At 42.0% G+C, this 20540-nt stretch overlaps 1 protein-coding gene across 1 annotated transcript in view; it reads left to right on the forward strand.

Annotated features, from left to right (window-relative positions):
* The window catches only part of trpa1b (transient receptor potential cation channel, subfamily A, member 1b), a 59800-nt gene that overhangs the window by 25484 nt on the left and 13776 nt on the right, over positions 1 to 20540 (forward strand). Inside the window, exons 12-14 of the mRNA XM_061965425.1 lie at positions 4539 to 4703; positions 9348 to 9462; positions 9547 to 9713. Coding sequence (XP_061821409.1) covers positions 4539 to 4703; positions 9348 to 9462; positions 9547 to 9713 — 447 coding nt within the window. The remainder of the gene's footprint in view (positions 1 to 4538; positions 4704 to 9347; positions 9463 to 9546; positions 9714 to 20540) is intronic.

Here is a 20540-nt window from a genome sequence, read left to right on the forward strand (position 1 = left end):
TATATATACACATATATCTATACATATACATACATATATATATATATATATACACATACACAAATACATGCATATATATCTATCTATCTAAATCTATATGTATCTATCTCTATATACCTATATATATATATATATATATACACACACACACACACACACACACACACACACACACACATATATATATATATATATATATATATATATATATATATATATATATACATATATATATATATATATATATATATATATATATATATATATATATATATACATATATATATATGCATACATACATATATAACTATATATATACATATATATCTATATCTCTATATCTATATATATGTAGATATATATGTCTATATACATATACGGTATATCTATATATATACACCGGTATCTATATACACACACATATATATACATATATATACACATATATCTATACATATACATACATATATATATATACACATACACAAATACATGCATATATATCTATCTATATCTATATGTATCTATCTCTATATACCTATATATAGAGATATATCTCTATATATCTCTATATATGTATGTATGCATATATATATATATATATATATATATATATGCATACATACATATATAGAGATATATAGAGATATATCTCTATATCTATATATATGTAGATATATATGTCTATATACATATACGGTATATCTATATATATATCTATATACACACACATATATATACATATATATACACATATATCTATACATATACATACATATATATATATATATACACATACACAAATACATACCGTACATATATATCTATCTAAATCTATATGTATCTATCTCTATATACCTATATATATATATACATATATCTATCTATCTATCTATCTATCTATCTATCTATCTATCTATCTATCTATATATATATATATATATATATATATATATATATATGCATACATACATATATAACTATATATATACATATATATCTATATCTCTATATCTATATATATGTAGATATATATGTCTATATACATATACGGTACATCTATATATATACACCGGTATCTATATACACACACATATATATACATATATATACACATATCTATACATATACATACATATATATATATACACATACACAAATACATGCATATATATCTATCTATCTAAATCTATATGTATCTATCTCTATATACCTATATATATATATATATACACACACACACACACACACACACACACACACACACACACACACACACACATACATATACATATATATATATATATATATATATATATATATATATAGACGGAACACTTCCTAAGAAGGATGCGGTGGAAAGCACATTTTTTCCTCCACCCTGAAACAAAAGGAACGCAAAAGAAAACTTACGGATTCAAATCTACCAAGAACCCACCCACAGTTGAGGAACTAAAGGATTTTGAGAACGACATGCTCAAAATGATACAATCAGTCAAATTCAAGCCAATCCGCAACCCACTCCTCACCAAGCTGAAAAATGACAAGGAGCGCATCAAGAAAGTAAACAACCTCATCATAGCTGCCGATAAAACCACAAACTTCTACAGAATGGACATACCAGAACATCACACCTTACTGGACAGAAGCATCACCAAATCATACAAAAAAGCACAACCCAACACCTTACAGAACATCCACCTGGAAAATAAAAGGATCGCAGCTGAACTGGACATTGAGGACAGGGTGGACGCCACAGCCAACAAGGAAGCCTTCATCACATTGAAGGACCACAAACCCAACTTCGCAAATAACCCAACATGCCGACTAATAAACCCAACTAAATCTGAAATAGGAAAAATCAGCAAAATAATCCTGGACAGAGTCAACACAAAAATCAAGGACAAAACACCACTCAACCAATGGAGAAATACAGCAGCAGTAACCAAATGGTTCAACAACATCCAAGACAAACAACAGCACAACTTTATCTCCTTTGATATCGAAGAATTTTACCCTTCCATCACGCAAGACCTACTGACTCAAGCACTAGACTTCGCCTCAGACTACGACTCAATCACAGGCAACGAAAGAAACATCATCATCCACGCAAAAAACTCCATTCTCATCCACAACAGTACACCATGGCAAAAAAAGAACAATGCAACATTTGACGTCACTATGGGAAGTTTTGACGGAGCAGAAACGTGTGAACTCGTTGGGAGTTTCCTCCTCTCCCAGCTCGCTAGCCTCAATCTGAACCTTGGTATTTACCGTGATGACGGACTGGCAGTGTGTCGCGCCTCGCCAAGGAGCAGCGAGAATACCAAGAAGCGCATATGCCAAATTTTCAAAGAGAACGGCCTACGGATCACGATTGAAGCCAACAAGCAAACCGTCAACTTCCTTGACGTCACTTTCAACCTGAGAAATAACAACTACCAACCATTCACGAAACCCAACACAACACTCCAAAACGTGCACCATGACAGCAACCACCCACCCACCACCACAAAAAGAATACCTACCGGAATTAATAAAAGACTATCGATGCTGTCATCTAGCAAAGCTGAATTTGACCAAGCAACCCCCCCGTACCAAAAAGCCCTTGATGAAAGCGGATACAATTTCACCCTCACCTATGAACCCACGCCAGGAAACCAGCCAAAAAAGAACAGAAAACGAAACGACATCATCTGGTACAACCCCCCATACAGCAAAAACGTCTCAACTAACATTGGACACAAATTCCTCAATCTGATTGACAAACACTTTCCCAAAGACAACACCCTAAGAAAAGTATTCAACAAGAACAACATTAAATTGAGCTACAGCTGTATGAACAATATACGACAAATCATCTCAAACCACAACAAAACAATTGCAAATGAGCCGTCGGCCCCCGGACAGAGCGACTCCAAAACCAACAAAGGCTGTAACTGTCGAAAGAAACCTGATTGCCCTCTCAACGGGAGGTGCTTACAAACATCAGTTGTCTACCAATCTAAGGTATCACGCAAGGACATTAACACATCCGACACATATGTAGGATTAACCGAGGGAGAATTCAAAACCAGATGGAACAATCACAAGGCTTCTTTCAGGAACCAAAACCTGCGGAATACCACAGAACTCAGCAAACACATTTGGGACCTCAAAGACAATAATGTTGAATATTCAATAACATGGCAAATTCTTGCATCCAGCACACCTTACAATAGTGGTAATAAAAGATGCAACCTATGCTTGAAAGAGAAACTGTTTATTATTTACCGTCCAGACCTGTCATCCCTCAACAAGCGCAGCGAAATTGTAACAGCATGCCGCCACAGACGGAAACACCTCCTAGGTAACACATGAGCCAATCACCACGCCCCTACGCCAGCCTGTACCCACCCACTCTGTGCCCTATATAAACCATGGTATGTGAATGCTCCCATTAAAATCTCCTGATGATTGAGGGAACCCCCCCTCATGAAACAGGCCTGTAGAGATGAAATAGTCTTGTGATTTTTTTTCCCCACACATACATATATATATATATATATATATATATGCATACATACATATATAACTATATATATACATATATATCTATATCTCTATATCTATATATATGTAGATATATATGTCTATATACATATACGGTATATCTATATTTATATCTATATACACACACATATATATACATATATATACACATATATCTATACATATACACATACACAAATACATGCATATATATCTATCTATCTAAATCTATATGTATCTATCTCTATATACCTATATATATATATACACACACACACACACACACACACACACACACACACACACACACACACACACACACATATATATATATATATATATATATATATATATATATATATATATATATATATATATATATGTACACATATATATATATATATATATATAAAATTGGTCATCGATAAATGACTCCACAGAAGCATAGCCAGGGAAATTATTGCTCCTTAGAGACTTCAGTCACAATGTTCCACAAGCCAAATCTTTCATCAATATAATTGAAGAACAGTGAGATGAGGACAAATTAACATAATAAGTGCTCTTAAACGTTACCTCAGTGTTCGGTCATTTCAATTTTTGCGCACAAAAAGTTTTTTGTTTTTTTTTAAAGATTAATCGGCTGTGACAGCTCCATTACGCAGTGACCCAAAGGACTGGAATAGAATCCAATTAGCCAGGCATATGTGATTTTCTTTTTTTTTTCATACCAGGAATGTGAAATGAGTGGACAGTCACCAATTTTGTCATTGACTTGTGCGTTAGCTGCAGTCATTCCAGGAAAGCTAAGGGGCAAATGAAAGGCCGTGTTACGTTATCACGCTTTAAATCTTTCCGACAGCGCTTCAAGTAGTCTCGTCGCACTCCTTTAAAAGGCCAAGGAGGCTCACAACGATCGTAATATGACTTATGAGTTATAGACGTCATAGCAGTGCTGCTGGCCCCTGAGCGCCCTTTTCAGATATTGCTTTTTTTTCCCCTCCCTGCAGGTATGGGCGTATTAATACGTGTCACAGGTTGCTGGAGACCATCAAAGACTCCCGCTTGCTTAATGAAGGCGACGAGCGGGGTTTGACGCCGCTTCATTTGGCGTCCAGAGGGGGGCACACACAGGTAGTGGAGCTGCTGCTGCGCAAAGGTGCTCTTTTTCACAGGTAAACATCCAAACACACATCACAGGCACTGGAGGGCATTTTCGCATTACATTTTAGCACAATGGATACTTTGCTATTGCTGGTATTCCGACACGTGACTTCTTCCCGGAAGTAAAAACCAGTGGTGGTCAACCAGTGGTGGTCAACCAAACTAAGATGGTAGTACAGCAAGCAGAGCGCAAACTATCTGAGTACAAAAAAGGCTTAAATCTTCCTGCAAGAAGCAGGTACGAGCAAATAGAATAGATCGATATACTTTATAAAAAATAAATTTTTCGAGTGATAGCAAGGATTATACGTCGGTCATGTTCCCAGACATATCGAACTAGTGTGCTCCAGACGCGATTCTACACGACAAAACAGATGGAAACTTAGAAAGCATGGAGGTCTACAACTTCTTTATGTGTAACTGGGTCAAGGAAATTGTTATCAAGACTCTCAGGGATAAATATGCATCGTTTTTGCTCGGGTAAGGTTGCATTTCATGATCTAACTTTGCGTCTAAGATGCCATGTTTGTTGCACGCAGCATTTACGTGTTTTTCCGAGATTCCCCAATAAATTTTAACATTGTGTAGGTGCTGAAAGCTTAATTTATGATTGCTGCCTTTGGTAAAAGCTTAACTTTTTTAGGTTTTGCTCATATTTGCTTTCTTTTATTTAGACTCGCCGAGTTGGTGCTTTTTGAAACACTTGTATCAAACGTGTTTAGCAGTGGTGTGCCATCAGGGCCAGCAAGGCCTTCTCTGCTGGCCTAACATAACCAGAAATCATGATCATAATTAAAGATAAAAGTATTTTTTAATTTACTTTCACTAAATATCTAAAAGTATTCATATTCTCTTCATGTCATATTATGCTTCTTCCAGCGCTGTTGAGTTTGTATCCAATCAGAATTCCGTTGGCTTATGTTGCCATGCTGTACCAAATCTGCCTGGGGCCTTTAGAATCAACAATGCGGGCGTCCGTGCACTGTAAGTGAACGGGCACATACAGTTGATAGATAATTGCGATAGCCAATCAGATCACGAGTTGTTGTCAGTAAGGCCCTCTAGATGGCCTCACGTTGAACGTGACATTTACACGTCCGGTGATTGGATACTCACCGGGACCATTAGCGGATGAATTTGAGAACACATACAGTTGATAGACAGTTGCGATAGCCAAGCAGACAGTTGTTAAAAGGTAGCCTATCTAGGTAGCCTAACGAGACTGTGATTGGATATTCACTTGTCATTCGAAAGCGAGTATCCATTCACAAATTGCAATTCAGCAGGAAGCAGGAAGTGTTGCACCGTAACCCACAAAGAAGGAGAACAAAACGTTGATTAGGTGGCAGATATATATTTGCAAGGCCATTTTCAAGAAGGATATTTAAAGAGAAACTACATCTTGTGAGACGATGTCGGCCAACCCCGGAAGCTAGCTCAGCTGTCCCAGCGATGAAATGGGGAAATGCCTGCCATTTCCTCTCAAATCAACCGACTACAAGGGGTACCACTGGCTTATACAGCGTCGAATGGGTGCTACAAATTGTGAGTTTAAATATTTTATGTCTTTTTTTCACGTTTAATGTTTTTTGCAATTTTAATTTTGACAGTACCACATAAGATATGTTTTAATTGCTGATGCGGGTTTATTGATTTTTAAATGCGCTGGAAAATAACCCGTTTTGTACACTGTTGAGGTGTTTCAATGCATAGTAGTGCATAAATGTGTACCTGTATCGTATTTCTCCAGCAATGGTTATGTGGTGACATAAATTATGGTATTTGTATTTTGAGAGGTAATCATTGAAGTCGGACATCACTGAAGGCCTAGGTGGGAAACGCACCGCCACTGGTGTTTAGGAAATACAAACAATATCAAGATAATACTTAAATAGGAAATAATAAACATTAAAAATACATTTAACAAACTTAACGAAGTGGTCACTGCAAACTCATGGATTCTTCAATTCTGCTCCCTTGGACTGGAGTGGAAGCTGCATGCTTTTCTCGTTCGTGTCGTAAAATCTTGCACTTTTCCGCCCTTTTTAATTACCTTTTGAGGAACTTTTATGCTTTTCGCGATTTGAACGATTCGTACAGCCAAAAACAACAAGCATAAGAAATTTTTTCTATGAGAAAGACTAAATGGCGCCTAGTACCCATTAAGAACAGAGCTAGCTTGACCACCACGCGTATTCATTGGTTGGGACATGGGTCGTGCAGTGGTTTACAAAAATACGATGGCGTGGAAGTGCAAAACTATTTTACAAAACCCAAAACTAGTGAAGTTGGCACTTTGTGTAATTTGTAAATAAAAACCGAATACAATGATTTGCAAATCCTTTTCAACTTATGCTCAATTGAATACATTGCAAAAACAAGATATTTAATGTTCGAACTGAGAAACAATTTTTTTTTTGCAAATAATCATTAACTTAGAATTTAATGGCAGCAACACATCGCAAAAAAGTTGGGACAGGGGCATTTTTACCCCTGTTACATGGCCTTTCCTTTTAACAACACTCAGTAAACATTTGGGAACTGTGGAGACACATTTTTGAAGCTTTTCAGGTGGAATTCTTTCCCATTCTTGTTTGATGTACAGCTTAAGTTTTTCAACAATCCGGGGTCTCCGTTGTGGTATTTTAGGCTTCATAATGCACCACACATTTTTAATGGGAGACAGGTCTGGACTACAGGCAGGCCAGTCTAATACCCGCACTCTTTTATTACGAAGCCACGCTGTTGTAACACTGGCTTGGCATTGTCTTGCTGAAATAAGCAGGGGCGTCCATGATAACGCTGGCAACATATGTTGCTCCAAAACCTGTATGTACTTTTCAGCATTAATGGTGCCTTCACAGATGTGTAAGTTACCCATGCCTTGGGCACTAATACACCCCCATACCATCACAGATGCTGGCTTTTGAACTTTGCGCCTATAATAATCCGGATGGTTCTTTTCCTCTTTGTTCCGGAGGACCTGACGTCCACAGTTTCTAAAAACAATTTGAAATGTGGACTCGTCAGATCACAGACCACTTTTCCACTTTGCATCAGTCCATCCTGGATGAGCTCGGGCCCTGCAAAACTGGCGCCGTTTCTGGGTGTTGTTGATAAATGGCTTTCGCTTTGCATAGTAGAGATTTAACTTGCACTTACAGATGTAGCGACAAACTGCAGTTACTGACAGTGGTTTTCTGAAGTGTTCCTGAGCGGTCATATCCTTTACACACTGATGTCGCTTTTTGTACCGCCTGAGGGATCGAAGGTCCGTAAAATCATTACTTATGTGCAGTGATTTCTCCAGATTTTCTGAACCTTTTGATGATATTACAGATCGTAGATGGTGAAATCCCTAAATTCTTTGCAATAGCTCTTTAAGAAATGTTTTTCTTAAACTGTTTGACAATTTGCTCACGCATTTGTTCACAAAGTGGTGACTCTCGCCCCATTCTTGTTTGTGAATGACTGAGCATTTCATGGAAGCTGCTTTTATACCCAATCATGGCACCCACCTGTTCCCAATTAGCCTGCTCACATGCGGGATGTTCCAAATAAGTGTTTGATGAGCATTCCTCAACTTTCTCAGTCTTATTTGCCACTTGTGCCAGCTTTTTTTAAACATGTTGCAGGCAACAATTTACAGGGGCTGTTTGCAATATTTACACAGATGCCTGAGGGCGCCAACTTTCCTATGTACTTTACACAATATATCCCGCCCTCTTTCGGCTTCTCGTACGTAATTACGTACATACGTAACACATGCACGCGCGTTAGCTTTAGGTGTTGTTAGCTAATAATAGCAAATTTGATTGCTTGCGTTAGCTGTCAATATATATTCCATAATAACATGACTTCAAATTGTTTGTCGCATCTCTTGGACTGCTTTTGTAAGTGTGCTCGCACTCTCTGCGCATACATGTTGACGAGACCGCGTGAGTGACCGCCGTAAACACCAATCCTTTTATTCAGGCCCGTAAAAAGTTTTATAATGTAAACAATTGTCAAACAAATGTGTTCTGTTAAACCACTAATGGTAGCCGGTGATGTTCTTTTTTCTATTTTTTGTCTTTGAAAAAATTTAACTGTGAGGAAGTTGCAAACAGCCCCTTTAAGAACTTTTGTTAAGGTGGTTTTTGAAATTGTAAATTGTCTAGTCTTTTTTACAGTGTACGGTTTCTGTAATTTGCAAGTCAGTTTGCTTTTTATTGATTTATTTTCTGAAATTGTAAATTGTTTAGCTTTTTGTTAGTGTTTTCTGAAATTGTAAGTTGTTTCACATTTTCTCAATATGGTTTCTGTAATTGTAATTTGTTTAGATTTTTGAGAATGTGTTTTCTGAAATTGTAAGTCGGTTTGTTTTTTGTTAATGTGTTTTCTGAAATGTTAAGATGTTTTCATTTTTGTTAATGTATTTTCTGAAATGTTAAGATGTTTTCATTTTTGTTAATGTGTTTTCTGAAATGTTAAGATGTTTTCATTTTTGTTATTGTGTTTTCTGAAATTGTAAGTTGTTTCGTCTTTTTTTGGTTTCCATAATTGTATTCCGGCCACCCAGCTACAGACTAGTGGACCGCTATGTTGTGCTTCGCATTTTTTCCTATGCAAGCTTTAATGGCCACCCCATGTATGCAATGTTTGTTTGTCTGCAGTGATTACGAGGGCTGGACCTGCCTGCACCATGCCTCCTCCGAGGGATACACACAAACTATGGACATTATCTTATCAGCCAATATGAAGCTACTGGACAAAACAGATGAAGACGGGGTAAGGTTTATCGGTGTAGTGTTTGCATGGGTGCCTCACAATATAGGCAAAAGTTGACTAACTACTTACTGTGTGACACGTCAGAACACCGCCCTCCACATTTCGGCGAGAATGGGCCACGCGGCTGCGGTCATGGTCTTGGTGAATCGTGGTGCGGAGTTCAAAATGAACAAACACGAAATGTCATTTTTCCACGAGGCGGTGCAAAACGGGAAGCATGATGTGGTAATTGGTATCATTGACAGCGAAAGGTACGTCACGCAAAAAGTCAATATCACCCATTGGAGACTTGTTGAAAGACTATAGTGCTGCTAGAGTGCTGAAAAGAACAACTAACTTGAAATGTTTGACCTAAGTAACCTTTTAAAATTCAGGTTGGATCTACTTTCAAATAAATAGAGTTGAAAGAAGACAAGCTGAAATACTACAGTGCTGCTAGACTGCCGAACGGAAACTGATTAGTGCTGAAGTGACACTTGTACAGACAAGATTTAGATATTTCCGATTTTTAGACCTCATCTATGTTTTTCATTTCAAGTTGGATCTTCTTTGCAATCTAACACCGTACAGTTTTGCCTTATTGTTAAAAAAAAGACTGCTGCTAGATTGGCAAACTGAAACTGATTAGTCCTGAAGTGACACTTGCACAGACAATTCTGATTTTTTTAACCTAACCAGTTTTAGATCTTTTTTGCAATTAATAGTATTCATGCTCAAACACTGGACAGTCATGCCTTATTGTTTAGACAAATATATGCGCGCACGCACACACACACACACACACACACACACACACACACACACACACACACACACACACACACACACACACACACACACACACACACACACACACATTCACACACAAGTGCAGAAAAGAAACTGATTTGTGCTGAAATAAAACTTGCACTATTTGATCTCAGCAACCTTTTACATTACAGATTGGATCATCTGTAAAATCAAACGGTGCTTATCCCCTAATACTGTACGCTATGCATTTTGTTTGAAAATAGCATCCTTTTTTATTTCAGTTTTTTTTGTTTAAAATCCATAAAGCCTGCCAAAAAGAAACATATTTGTGCTAAAGTGAAACTGACTTTTTGACCTGAGCAACCTTTTTTAATTTCAGGTTGGGCTTATTTTTAAATCCATAGGGTTCTTACCCCCTAATACAGCACGTCATCCCTTATGGTCAAAAATAGACTAGTTAAAAAAAACTAAAAAAAACTAGAAAAGAAACTGACTCAGCCTGAAGTAAAACTCTAACTTTTTAAATTTTAGGTTAGCTGTTTTTTTTTTTAAATCAATAGTTCAGTTCAGTTCAGTCCATCCATCCATCCATCCCTTTTCTTCCGCTTTGTCCCTTTCGGGATCGCGGGGGTTGCTGGAGCCTATTCGGGCGGAAGGCGGGGTACACCCTGGACAATTCGTCACCTCATCACAGGGCCAACACAGATAGACAGACAACATTCACACTCACATTCACACACTAGGGCCTATTTAGTGTTGCCAATCAACCTATCTCCAGGTGCATGTCAGTTTCAGTTTATTTCGAACATGCATACAATACAATGTAATGCATCACATATTTCCAGTTGTTTCATTATAGCCCGTCCGAAAAGGAGTAGGAAGAAGCAGAGCTTATTTAATCCTACCCCTTTTCATATAGAAATAATATACTATTCCCTTGTTCTCCGTTTGTAACAGAACAGTGAATAAATACATAATGAATCAATACTATACCATAGTGCGTAAACAAATATTAAATACATAAATAGTCATCTAAAAAAAAAAAGGTTCAAGATGTTCATCATAACTGTTCTTCTGTGTACTTTGTGAACACTTGTAGTTTGAACAGTCTCTTAAACTGAATCATATTAGGGCTTTGATTGATTTCTTTGGTTAATCCATTCCATAATTTAATTCCACATACGGATATACTAAAGGTTTTAAGTGTTGTACGTGCACACAAATGTTTTAAATTAGATTTTCCTCTAAGGTTATATTTCTCCTCTTTAGTTGAAAATAATTGCTGTACATTCTTGGCAAGCAGGTTATAGTTTGCTTTGTACATAATTTTAGCTGTTTGCAAATGCACCAAATTGTTGAATTTCAATATTTGTGATTTAATAAATAAAGGGTTTGTATGTTCTCTATATCCAACATTATCTTATTTGTAACACCGTTAGAGAATAAAGCGCACATTTGTTTTCCCATATTTCTACACAATAACTCAGATATGGTAACACTAACGAGCAGTAGAGAATATGAAGAGATTTTTGGTCCAGAACATATGTTGCTTCATTCATTATTGACGTGATTCTTGCTAGTTTGTCGTTTATTTTTTACATGAAGTTTCCAGTTCATTTTATCATCCATTATAACACCCAAAAATATGTTTTCTTTTACCCTTTCACTTTGTCTACTCTATTTGTATTTGTGTTTGACTTTTGCTTTTACGGTTACCGAATAGAATTATTTTAATTTTACTGAGATTCAAAGATAGTCTGTTTTTGTCAAACCACCTTTTTAACTTGTTCATTTCTTCTGTTATTTTTTGTATTAGCTTTTGTGTGTTCTCTCCTGAACAAAACAGTTGTATCATCTGCAAATAATACTAACTTCAAGTCCTTTGTAACTTTACAAATGACGTTTATATAAAGATTGAACATTTTGGTCCTAGTATTGATCCTTGAGGTACGCCACAAGATATCAGCTCTGTAGAAGTGTGTTCACCTATCTTCACATATTGCTTCCTGTTGGTTAAGTAGCTTCTTACCCAGTTCACGGCCAACCCTCTGATTCCATACCGTTCTAATTTGTTTATTAAGATGCTATGATTTATTGTGTCAAATGCCTTTGTTAAATCCATAAACACTGTAACAGCAAAAAAAAAAAAAAAATCTATTGCATTGGTAATCTTTTCTGTTATTTCGATTAATGCCATTGATGTTGGTTCTGTATCCGTATTGGTAGGTGTGAGTGTTTCATTTGTATTTTTCAATAACTTTAAAAAATTGTGGAAGTAGAGAAACAGATATGTAGTTTGTAAACTGGTGTTTGTCACCAGTTTTATAAATCAGTACGACTTTTGCTATTTTCATTTTATCGTGGAATTTGCCTGTTTAAAATGATCGGTTGCTGATATATGTTGAAGGTTCTGAAATCTCTTAAATAACATTTTCTATCGTTTCCATATCAATTCCTTTACAATAAGTTGAGGTCTTGGATTTACATTTTTTTTCACAATATTTATTATCTCCTCTTTTGTCACTCCTTCGAGGAACATAGAGTTTGGATTTCTATCCATGGTGTCATTCAAGTCCTCAACTGACTCGATCCATCCATCCATCCATCTTCTTCCGCTTATCCGAGGTCGGGTCGCGGGGGCAGCAGCCTAAGCAGGGTAGCCCAGACTTCCCTCTCCCCAGCCACTTCGTCCAGCTCTTCCCGGGGGATCCCGTGGCATTCCCAGGCCAGCCGGGAGACAAAGTCTTCCCAACGTGTCCTGGGTCTTTCCCGTGGCCTCCTACCGGTCGGACGTGCCCTAAACACCTCCCTCGGGAGGCGTTCGGGTGGCATCCTGACCAGATGCCCGAACCACCGCATCTGGCTCCTCTCGATGTGGAGGAGCAGCGGCTTTACTTTGAGCTCCCCCTGGATGGCAGAGCTTCTCATCCTATCTCTAAGGGAGAGCCCCGCCACCCGGCGGAGGAAACTCATTTCGGCCGCTTGTACCCGTGATCTTGTCCTTTCGGTCATAACCCAAAGCTCATGACCATAGGTGAGGATGGGAACGTAGATCGACCGGTAATTTGAGAGCTTTGCTTTCCGGCTCAGCTCCTTCTTCACCAGAACGGATCGATACAGCGTCCGCATTACTGAAGACGCCGCACCGATCCACCTGTCGATCTCACGATCCACTCTTCCCTCACTCGTGAACAAGACTCCGAGCTACTTGAACTCCTCCACTTGGGGCAAGATCTCCTCCCCAACCCGGAGATGGCACTCCACCCTTTTCCGGGCGAAAACCATGGACTCGGACTTGGAGGTGCTGATTCTCATCCCAGTCGCTTCACACTCAGCTGCGAACCGATCCAGTGAGAGCTGAAGATCCTGGCCAGATGAAGCCATCAGGACCACATCATCTGCAAAAAGCAGAGACCTAATCCTGGAGCCACCAAACCGGATCCCCTCAACGCCTTGACTGCGCCTAGAAATTCTGTCCATGAAAGTTATGAACAGAATCGGTGACAAAGGGCAGCCTTGGCGAAGTCCAACCCTCATTGGAAACGTGTCCGACTTACTGCCGGCAATGCGGACCAAGCTCTGACACTGATCATACAGGGAGCGGACCGCCACAATCAGACAGTGTGATACCCCATACTCTCTGAGCACTCCCCACAGGACTTCCCGAGGGACACGGTCAAATGCCTTCTACAAGTCCACAAAGCACATGTAGACTGGTTGGGCAAACTCCCATGCACCCTCAAGGACCCTGCCGAGAGTATAGAGCTGGTCCACAGTTCCACGACCAGGACAAAAACCACACTGTTCCTCCTGAATCCGAGGTTCGACTATCCGGCGTAGTCTCCTCTCCAGTATACCTGAATAGACCTTACCGGGAAGGCTGAGTAGTGTGATCCCACGATAGTTAGAACACACCCTCTGGTTCCCCTTCTTAAAGAGAGGAACCACCACCCCGGTCTGCCAATCCAGAGGTACCGCCCCCGATGTCCACACGATGCTGCAGAGTCTTGTCAACCAAGACAGCCCCACAGCATCCAGAGCCTTAAGGAACTCCGGGCGAGGATCTTTTTAACTACCTCAGCAACCTCATCCCCAGATATAGAAGAGCCCAGCACAGATTTCTCAGGCACTGCTTCCTCATAGGAAGACGTGTTGGTGGGATTGAGGAGGTCTTCGAAGTATTCCCTCCACCGATCCACAACATCCGCAGTCCAGGTCAGCAGAACACCATCTTCACCATATACGGTGTTGACAGTGCACTGCTTCCCCTTCCTGAGGCAGCAGATGGTGGTCCAGAATCGCTTCGAAGCCGTCCGGAAGTCGTTTTCCATGGCTTCCACGAACTCCTCCCATGTCCGAGTTTTTGCCTCCGCCACTGCTGAAGCCGCACACCACTTGGCCTGTCGGTACCTGTCCGCTGCCTCAGGAGTCCTATGAGCCAAAAGAACCCAATAGGACTCCTTCTTCAGCTTGACGACATCCCTCACCGCCGGTGTCCACCAACGGGTTCTAGGATTACCGGTATGACAGGCACCAACTACCTTGCGGCCACAGCTCCAATCAGCCGCCTCAACAATAGAGGTGCGGAACATGGTCCACTCGGACTCAATGTCCAGCACCTCCCTCGTGACATGTTCAAAGTTCTTCCGGAGGTGGGAATTGAAACTCTCTCTGACAGGAGACTCTGCCAGACGTTCCCAGCAAACCCTCACAATGTGTTTGGGCCTGCCAGGTCTGTCCGGCATCCTCCCCCACCATCGCAGCCAACTCACCACCAAGTGGTGATCGGTAGAAAGTGTGACGACCGGGGCGCATTGTGATGCGGGGTTTCGTTCTCCCAGGATGCAACGGACTTCGGACACAGCGTGAAGGTAAAATAAATGATTTATTTACCGGACTAAATTATACTGGAACAAAGAAAAAGGGTGCTCATAGCACATAAGGCAAAAACTAAAAGAGCTAGCATGGGAGCTAGAAGGTAAAAAACAAAGGAATTTAGCATGGAAGCTAACAGGTACAGAGCCGGAACAAAAGTCGTCAACTGTTGCACGAAAACAAACTACGAAGCCAGAACGAATGACAGGGAGGACAGACTTAAATAATAATGTCAGTGATGACAAACAGGTGCGTGTAGGGAACAAACGCGGCAGGTGAAAATAATAAGCAGCCATGGCAACAAACTCAGGTGTACAAAACAGGTACTCAAGGAGTCCAAGACTAACCACAAACAAGTATCTTGAAAACGTAAATGAAAAATATGATCCGGGCAGCGGATCACAACAGTACCCGCCCCTTAAGGGACAGATTCCAGATGTCCCCTTGAAAAACTAAAACCCCCCCAACTATAACAAAGTTCAAGAGTCCAAGGAGGGTGGAGGGAGGATTTGGCGGAGGGTCGCCAGGTCACATGTCCCCGAATCCACCGGGGACGAGTCAGGTGGCGGCGGCGAATGGAACGCCGCTGCCGGAGGCGAGGTGGGCGACCACGGAAAGGCCACATTTGTGGCTGCCGAGAAGGTGGGCGTGAGTGGCGCCAAAAGTTCAGCAGCCGGAGAGTTCTGCGACTACGTCTCGGGTGTCGCTGCTGTTTGCGTCCATACACATACCTCCGAGAGCGCCACTTGCGCAGCCAAACCACTTGAGGTCGCTGATACGACGATGAGGGCGAGAAAGCAGATGTCGCCGTGGAAGCAGGAGGATGCGTTGTCGTCGCCGTGGAAACAGGAAGCGTCGTCGCCGCCGTGGAAACAGGAAGCGTCGTCGCCGCCGTGGAAACAGGAAGCGTCGTCGCCGTCGTGGAAACAGGAAGCGTCGTCGCCGCCGTGGAAACAGGAAGCGTCGTCGCCGTGGAAACAGGAAGCGTCGTCGCCGTGGAAACAGGAAGCGTCGTCGCCGTGGAAACAGAAGGCGTCGTCGCCGTGGAAACAGAAGGCGTCGTCGCCGTGGAAACAGAAGGCGTCGTCGCCGTGGAAACAGAAGGCGTCGTCGCCGTGGAAACAGAAGGCGTCGTCTCTGTCGGCGTGGGCGGAGCAGGCGGCTCGTCTGTCGGCGTGGGCGGAGCCAGAGGCGGAGCAGGCGGCTCGTCTGTCGGCGTGGGCGGAGCCAGAGGCGGAGCAGGCAACGGAGTATCTGCGAGTGGTGGATGTCTCAGCTGGGCTGCTGGGTTGGCCGTAGGGGGAATCATCACCTGCAGCGCGGTGAGAATACTTCCCAGCTGTCTCTCCAAAGCGTCAAGGCGGGCGTCTTGGCGTTCCGCCATGGCGTTGACGCAAGCCTCAAGAACGCCAAACTGTTCCTCTTGTTGTCCAAGTTGTTTGTCCTGTTGGTGCAATGCCCATTTTACTTGGTTGGTCTCTGCGGGGTCTCGTGTGCTTTGCAGCGATGGAGCAGGAGGTGGAGAGGATGGTGTTTGCAGGACCACCAGGGTTGATGGTGGCGTCAGAGTGGCAGGCGTCCGGACTGTCGTTGTCGTTGTCGTGGAAACAGGTGCTGGTGCGGAAACCAGACTTGGAGTCGGTGCTGGTGTGGAAACCAGACTTGGATTCGGTGCTGGTGCGAGAACCAGCCTTGGAGCAGGTGCTGGGCGTGACTTTGGCGGAGGTGGCCTGGCCGGGGGTTGCGGCTTAGCATGCCGAAGGTCTGGTGGCGGAGGCCGGCATGGAGGTTTGGGCTTGGCTGGGCGCAGCTGTGCCCGCCCACTAGCAAAGCACCCAGTACTAGCCCCCCCCTCAAGAAGCGGATCCCAGACGCGTCTTGAGCAGTCTGGAACAGTCTTTAGGGGTGGGAGGGAGGAGGTGAGGAGGTGGGTAGGCTCCTCCCCTTTTGATTGTCCTAATTGTCTATTCTGCTCTTCAATAGTGGACTGTAGGGACGACCAAGAGGGAGAAAACAGAGGAGTGGGCGGAGCTTGAGCCATAGGGTGTGGGGCTTGAAAACCAGAATGTGACTGGTACTGACTAGACTTATAATTAACAAAAATGTCCTGATAGTATTTAATTGTTGAATTAAAGTCATTTGGAGGCGGCTGACAGAAAGAGGTGACTGAATTTAAAAAAATGTCTTCGTCTATGACGTCATCACCAGTGGACGGGATGACGTCATCCGCGCGGGTCTCCTGCTGACTGACAGCCCAATCAGTGAACTGTTTGGCAAAGTGAGTGATGGGATTACCAAACATCGGCGGGGGGGAATCCTGAACTGCTTGGCTGTGTTCCGGAGGGAAGAATTGCGGGGGTGGCACGTCTCTGTCGCGAGCTGAAGCCGTCTTGTGCGACTTCCGCCTTGGCTGACGCGTGCGAGCGGGCTGAGAGCGGACCTCCCCGGGCCAGATGGAGTCGATCGGGACCAGAACACCTCCAGGTCCCCATATCATCTCCTCATCTGGATTGCAGCGGAGCGTCTCTGCCTCCATCGCTCGGAGGACCATCCACGCACCTTCTTCATCCACCTCCGTCAGGCCCGATGCGAAAGAACTCTTTGCTGGCTTCGTACTGTGACGACCGGGGCGCATTGTGATGCGGGGTTTCGTTCTCCCAGGATGCAACGGACTTCGGACACAGCGTGAAGGTAAAATAAATGATTTATTTACCGGACTAAATTATACTGGAACAAAGAAAAAGGGTGCTCATAGCACATAAGGCAAAAACTAAAAGAGCTAGCATGGGAGCTAGAAGGTAAAAAACAAAGGAATTTAGCATGGAAGCTAACAGGTACAGAGCCGGAACAAAAGTCGTCAACTGTTGCACGAAAACAAACTACGAAGCCAGAACGAATTACAGGGAGGACAGACTTAAATAATAATGTCAGTGATGACAAACAGGTGCGTGTAGGGAACAAACGCGGCAGGTGAAAATAATAAGCAGCCATGGCAACAAACTCAGGTGTACAAAACAGGTACTCAAGGAGTCCAAGACTAACCACAAACAAGTATCTTGAAAACGTAAATGAAAAATATGATCCGGGCAGCGGATCACAACAGAAAGCTCCGCCCCTCTCTGCACCCGAGTGTCCAAAACATGAGGCCGCAAATCCGATGACACAACTACAAAGTCGATCATGGAACTGCGGCCTAGGGTGTCCTCGTGCCAAGTGCACATGTGGACACCCTTATGTTTGAACATGGTGTTCATTATGGACAATCTGTGACGGGCACAAAAGTCCAATAACAAAACACTACTCAGGTTCAGATCCGGGCGACCATTCTTCCCATATCACGCCTCTCCAGGTTTCACTGTCGTTGCCAACATGAGCGTTTAAGTCCCCCTGTAGAACGAGGGAAGCACCCGAGGGAGCACTCTCAAGTACTCCCTCGAGTGAATCCAAAAAGGGTGGGTACTCTGAGCTGCCGTTTGGCGCGTAAGCGCAAACAGTCAGGACCCGTCCCCCCATCCGAAGGCGGAGGAAAGCTATCCTCTCGTCCACTGGATTGAACTCCAACGTGCAGGCTCTGAGCCGGGGGTCAACAAGAATTGCCACCCCAGCCCGTCGCCTCTCACTGCTGGCAACGCCAGAGTGGAAGATAGTCCAGCCCCTCTCGAGAGAACTGGTTCCAGAGCCCTTGCTGTGCGTCGAAGTGAGTCCGACTATATCTAGCCGGAACTTCTCCACCTCACGCACTAGCTCAGGCTCCTTCCCTCCAAGCGAGGTGACGTTCCACGTCCCAAGAGCTAGCTTCTGTAGCCGAGGATCGGACCGCCAAGTTCCCTGCCTTTGGCTTCCGCCCAGCTCACATTGCACCCGACCTCTATGGCCCCTGCTATGGGTGGTGAGCCCATTGGAGGGGGGACCCACATTGCCTCTTCGGGCTGTGCCCGGCCTGTCCCCATGGGGACAGGCCCTTTTATTTTTCATGGAGGTCTTCGAGCTGCTCTTTGTCTGATCCCTCACCTAGAACCAGTTTATCTTGGGAGACCCTACCAGGGGGCATAAAGCCCCCGGACAACATAGCTCCTAGGATCATTGGAACATGCAAACTCCTCTGCCCCGTTCAGAGACCCAACTGACTCGGGATCTGGAATCTTTTCCTCCAGATTTGGTCCAATGTTCACAAAGTACTTATTGCAGCTTTCAGCTACTTTGTTCATATTGTAATTTTTTACATTTCCATCTGAGAAGTATTTAGGATAATCCTTCTTTGCATCATTTTTAATAATTCTATTTAGGATGCCCCATGCTGCTCTCATATTGTTTTTTGTTCCGGTCCAAAAATTGACTGTAAAATTATTTCCTCCGTGTTCGTAGTAGGTCAGTTAGCTTGTTCTTATACGTTTTGTACTTGTGTTCTGCCTCTGTAGATCTTAGTGTTATAAATGTTATATATAATGTATTTTTCTTGTTGCAAGTATTTTTCAGTCCTTTTGTCATCCATGGTTGATTATTTTTCTTTTGCTTTTTACTAAGTTGTTTCAATGGACAGTGTTTGTCATAAAGCACTCAAAGGTATTAAAAGAATACCATATGCATCATCTACATCATAATCACTGTATACATTGGCCCAACTTTGATTTCTCAGATCATTTTTGAAAGCTGTCATACTTTGTTCTGTACATATTCTTCAAAATGTCTTTATGTCATTAATGTTTATTTTCTTCTACTTTCTGCCATAGATTATGAAAACTGTCAAATGATCACTGATGTCGGATATTAGCAGGCCACTTGTGATATTATCATCAAAATCATTAGTAAAGATATTATCAATAAGTGTGGCGCTGTGTCCTGAGATTCTGCTTGGCCTTGTGATTTTAGGATATAAACTCAGGCTATACATTGTGTCAATAAAGTCATCTATGGGCTTGTGTTTGTTAGGGTTCAAGAGGTAAATGTTGAAGTCTCGCATAAGAAAGTAATTTTTTGACTGATTTCAGTAAAAGTTGCCTTAATCCAGTTTTTCAAATGTATCAATGTTTGACTTAGGTGATCTATATATACAACTGATCAGTAAGTTTTTGCTTCTTACATTACATATTTCAATGGTTATACCTTCTACAATATTATCAATAGCTAATGACATTTTACCACATTATAGTTTAGGTTCTTCATCACATACACAGCTACTCCCCCTCCATTCTTGTTGGTTCTGTTGATATAATTTAGTTCATATCCTTCGAGGTCAAATTCCATTCCTTTAGCATCCATCCATGTTTCTGAGATAGCGATAACTTTGAAGAGTTTGTTGAATTTTTCCAAAAAATGCTTCACGTTACTGTAGTTTGCATACAAACTTCTGCTGTTTAAATGAATACATCGACGGTTTGTTGTCAATTTTAATGTTTCCATTATATTGATCGTCTGTATAATAAAAACAATTATTCCTGGTGTGAAAGAAAAAA

The sequence above is a fragment of the Nerophis lumbriciformis genome, linkage group LG07, assembly GCF_033978685.3.
Source record: "Nerophis lumbriciformis linkage group LG07, RoL_Nlum_v2.1, whole genome shotgun sequence".
NCBI classification, from domain to species: Eukaryota; Metazoa; Chordata; class Actinopteri; order Syngnathiformes; family Syngnathidae; genus Nerophis; species Nerophis lumbriciformis.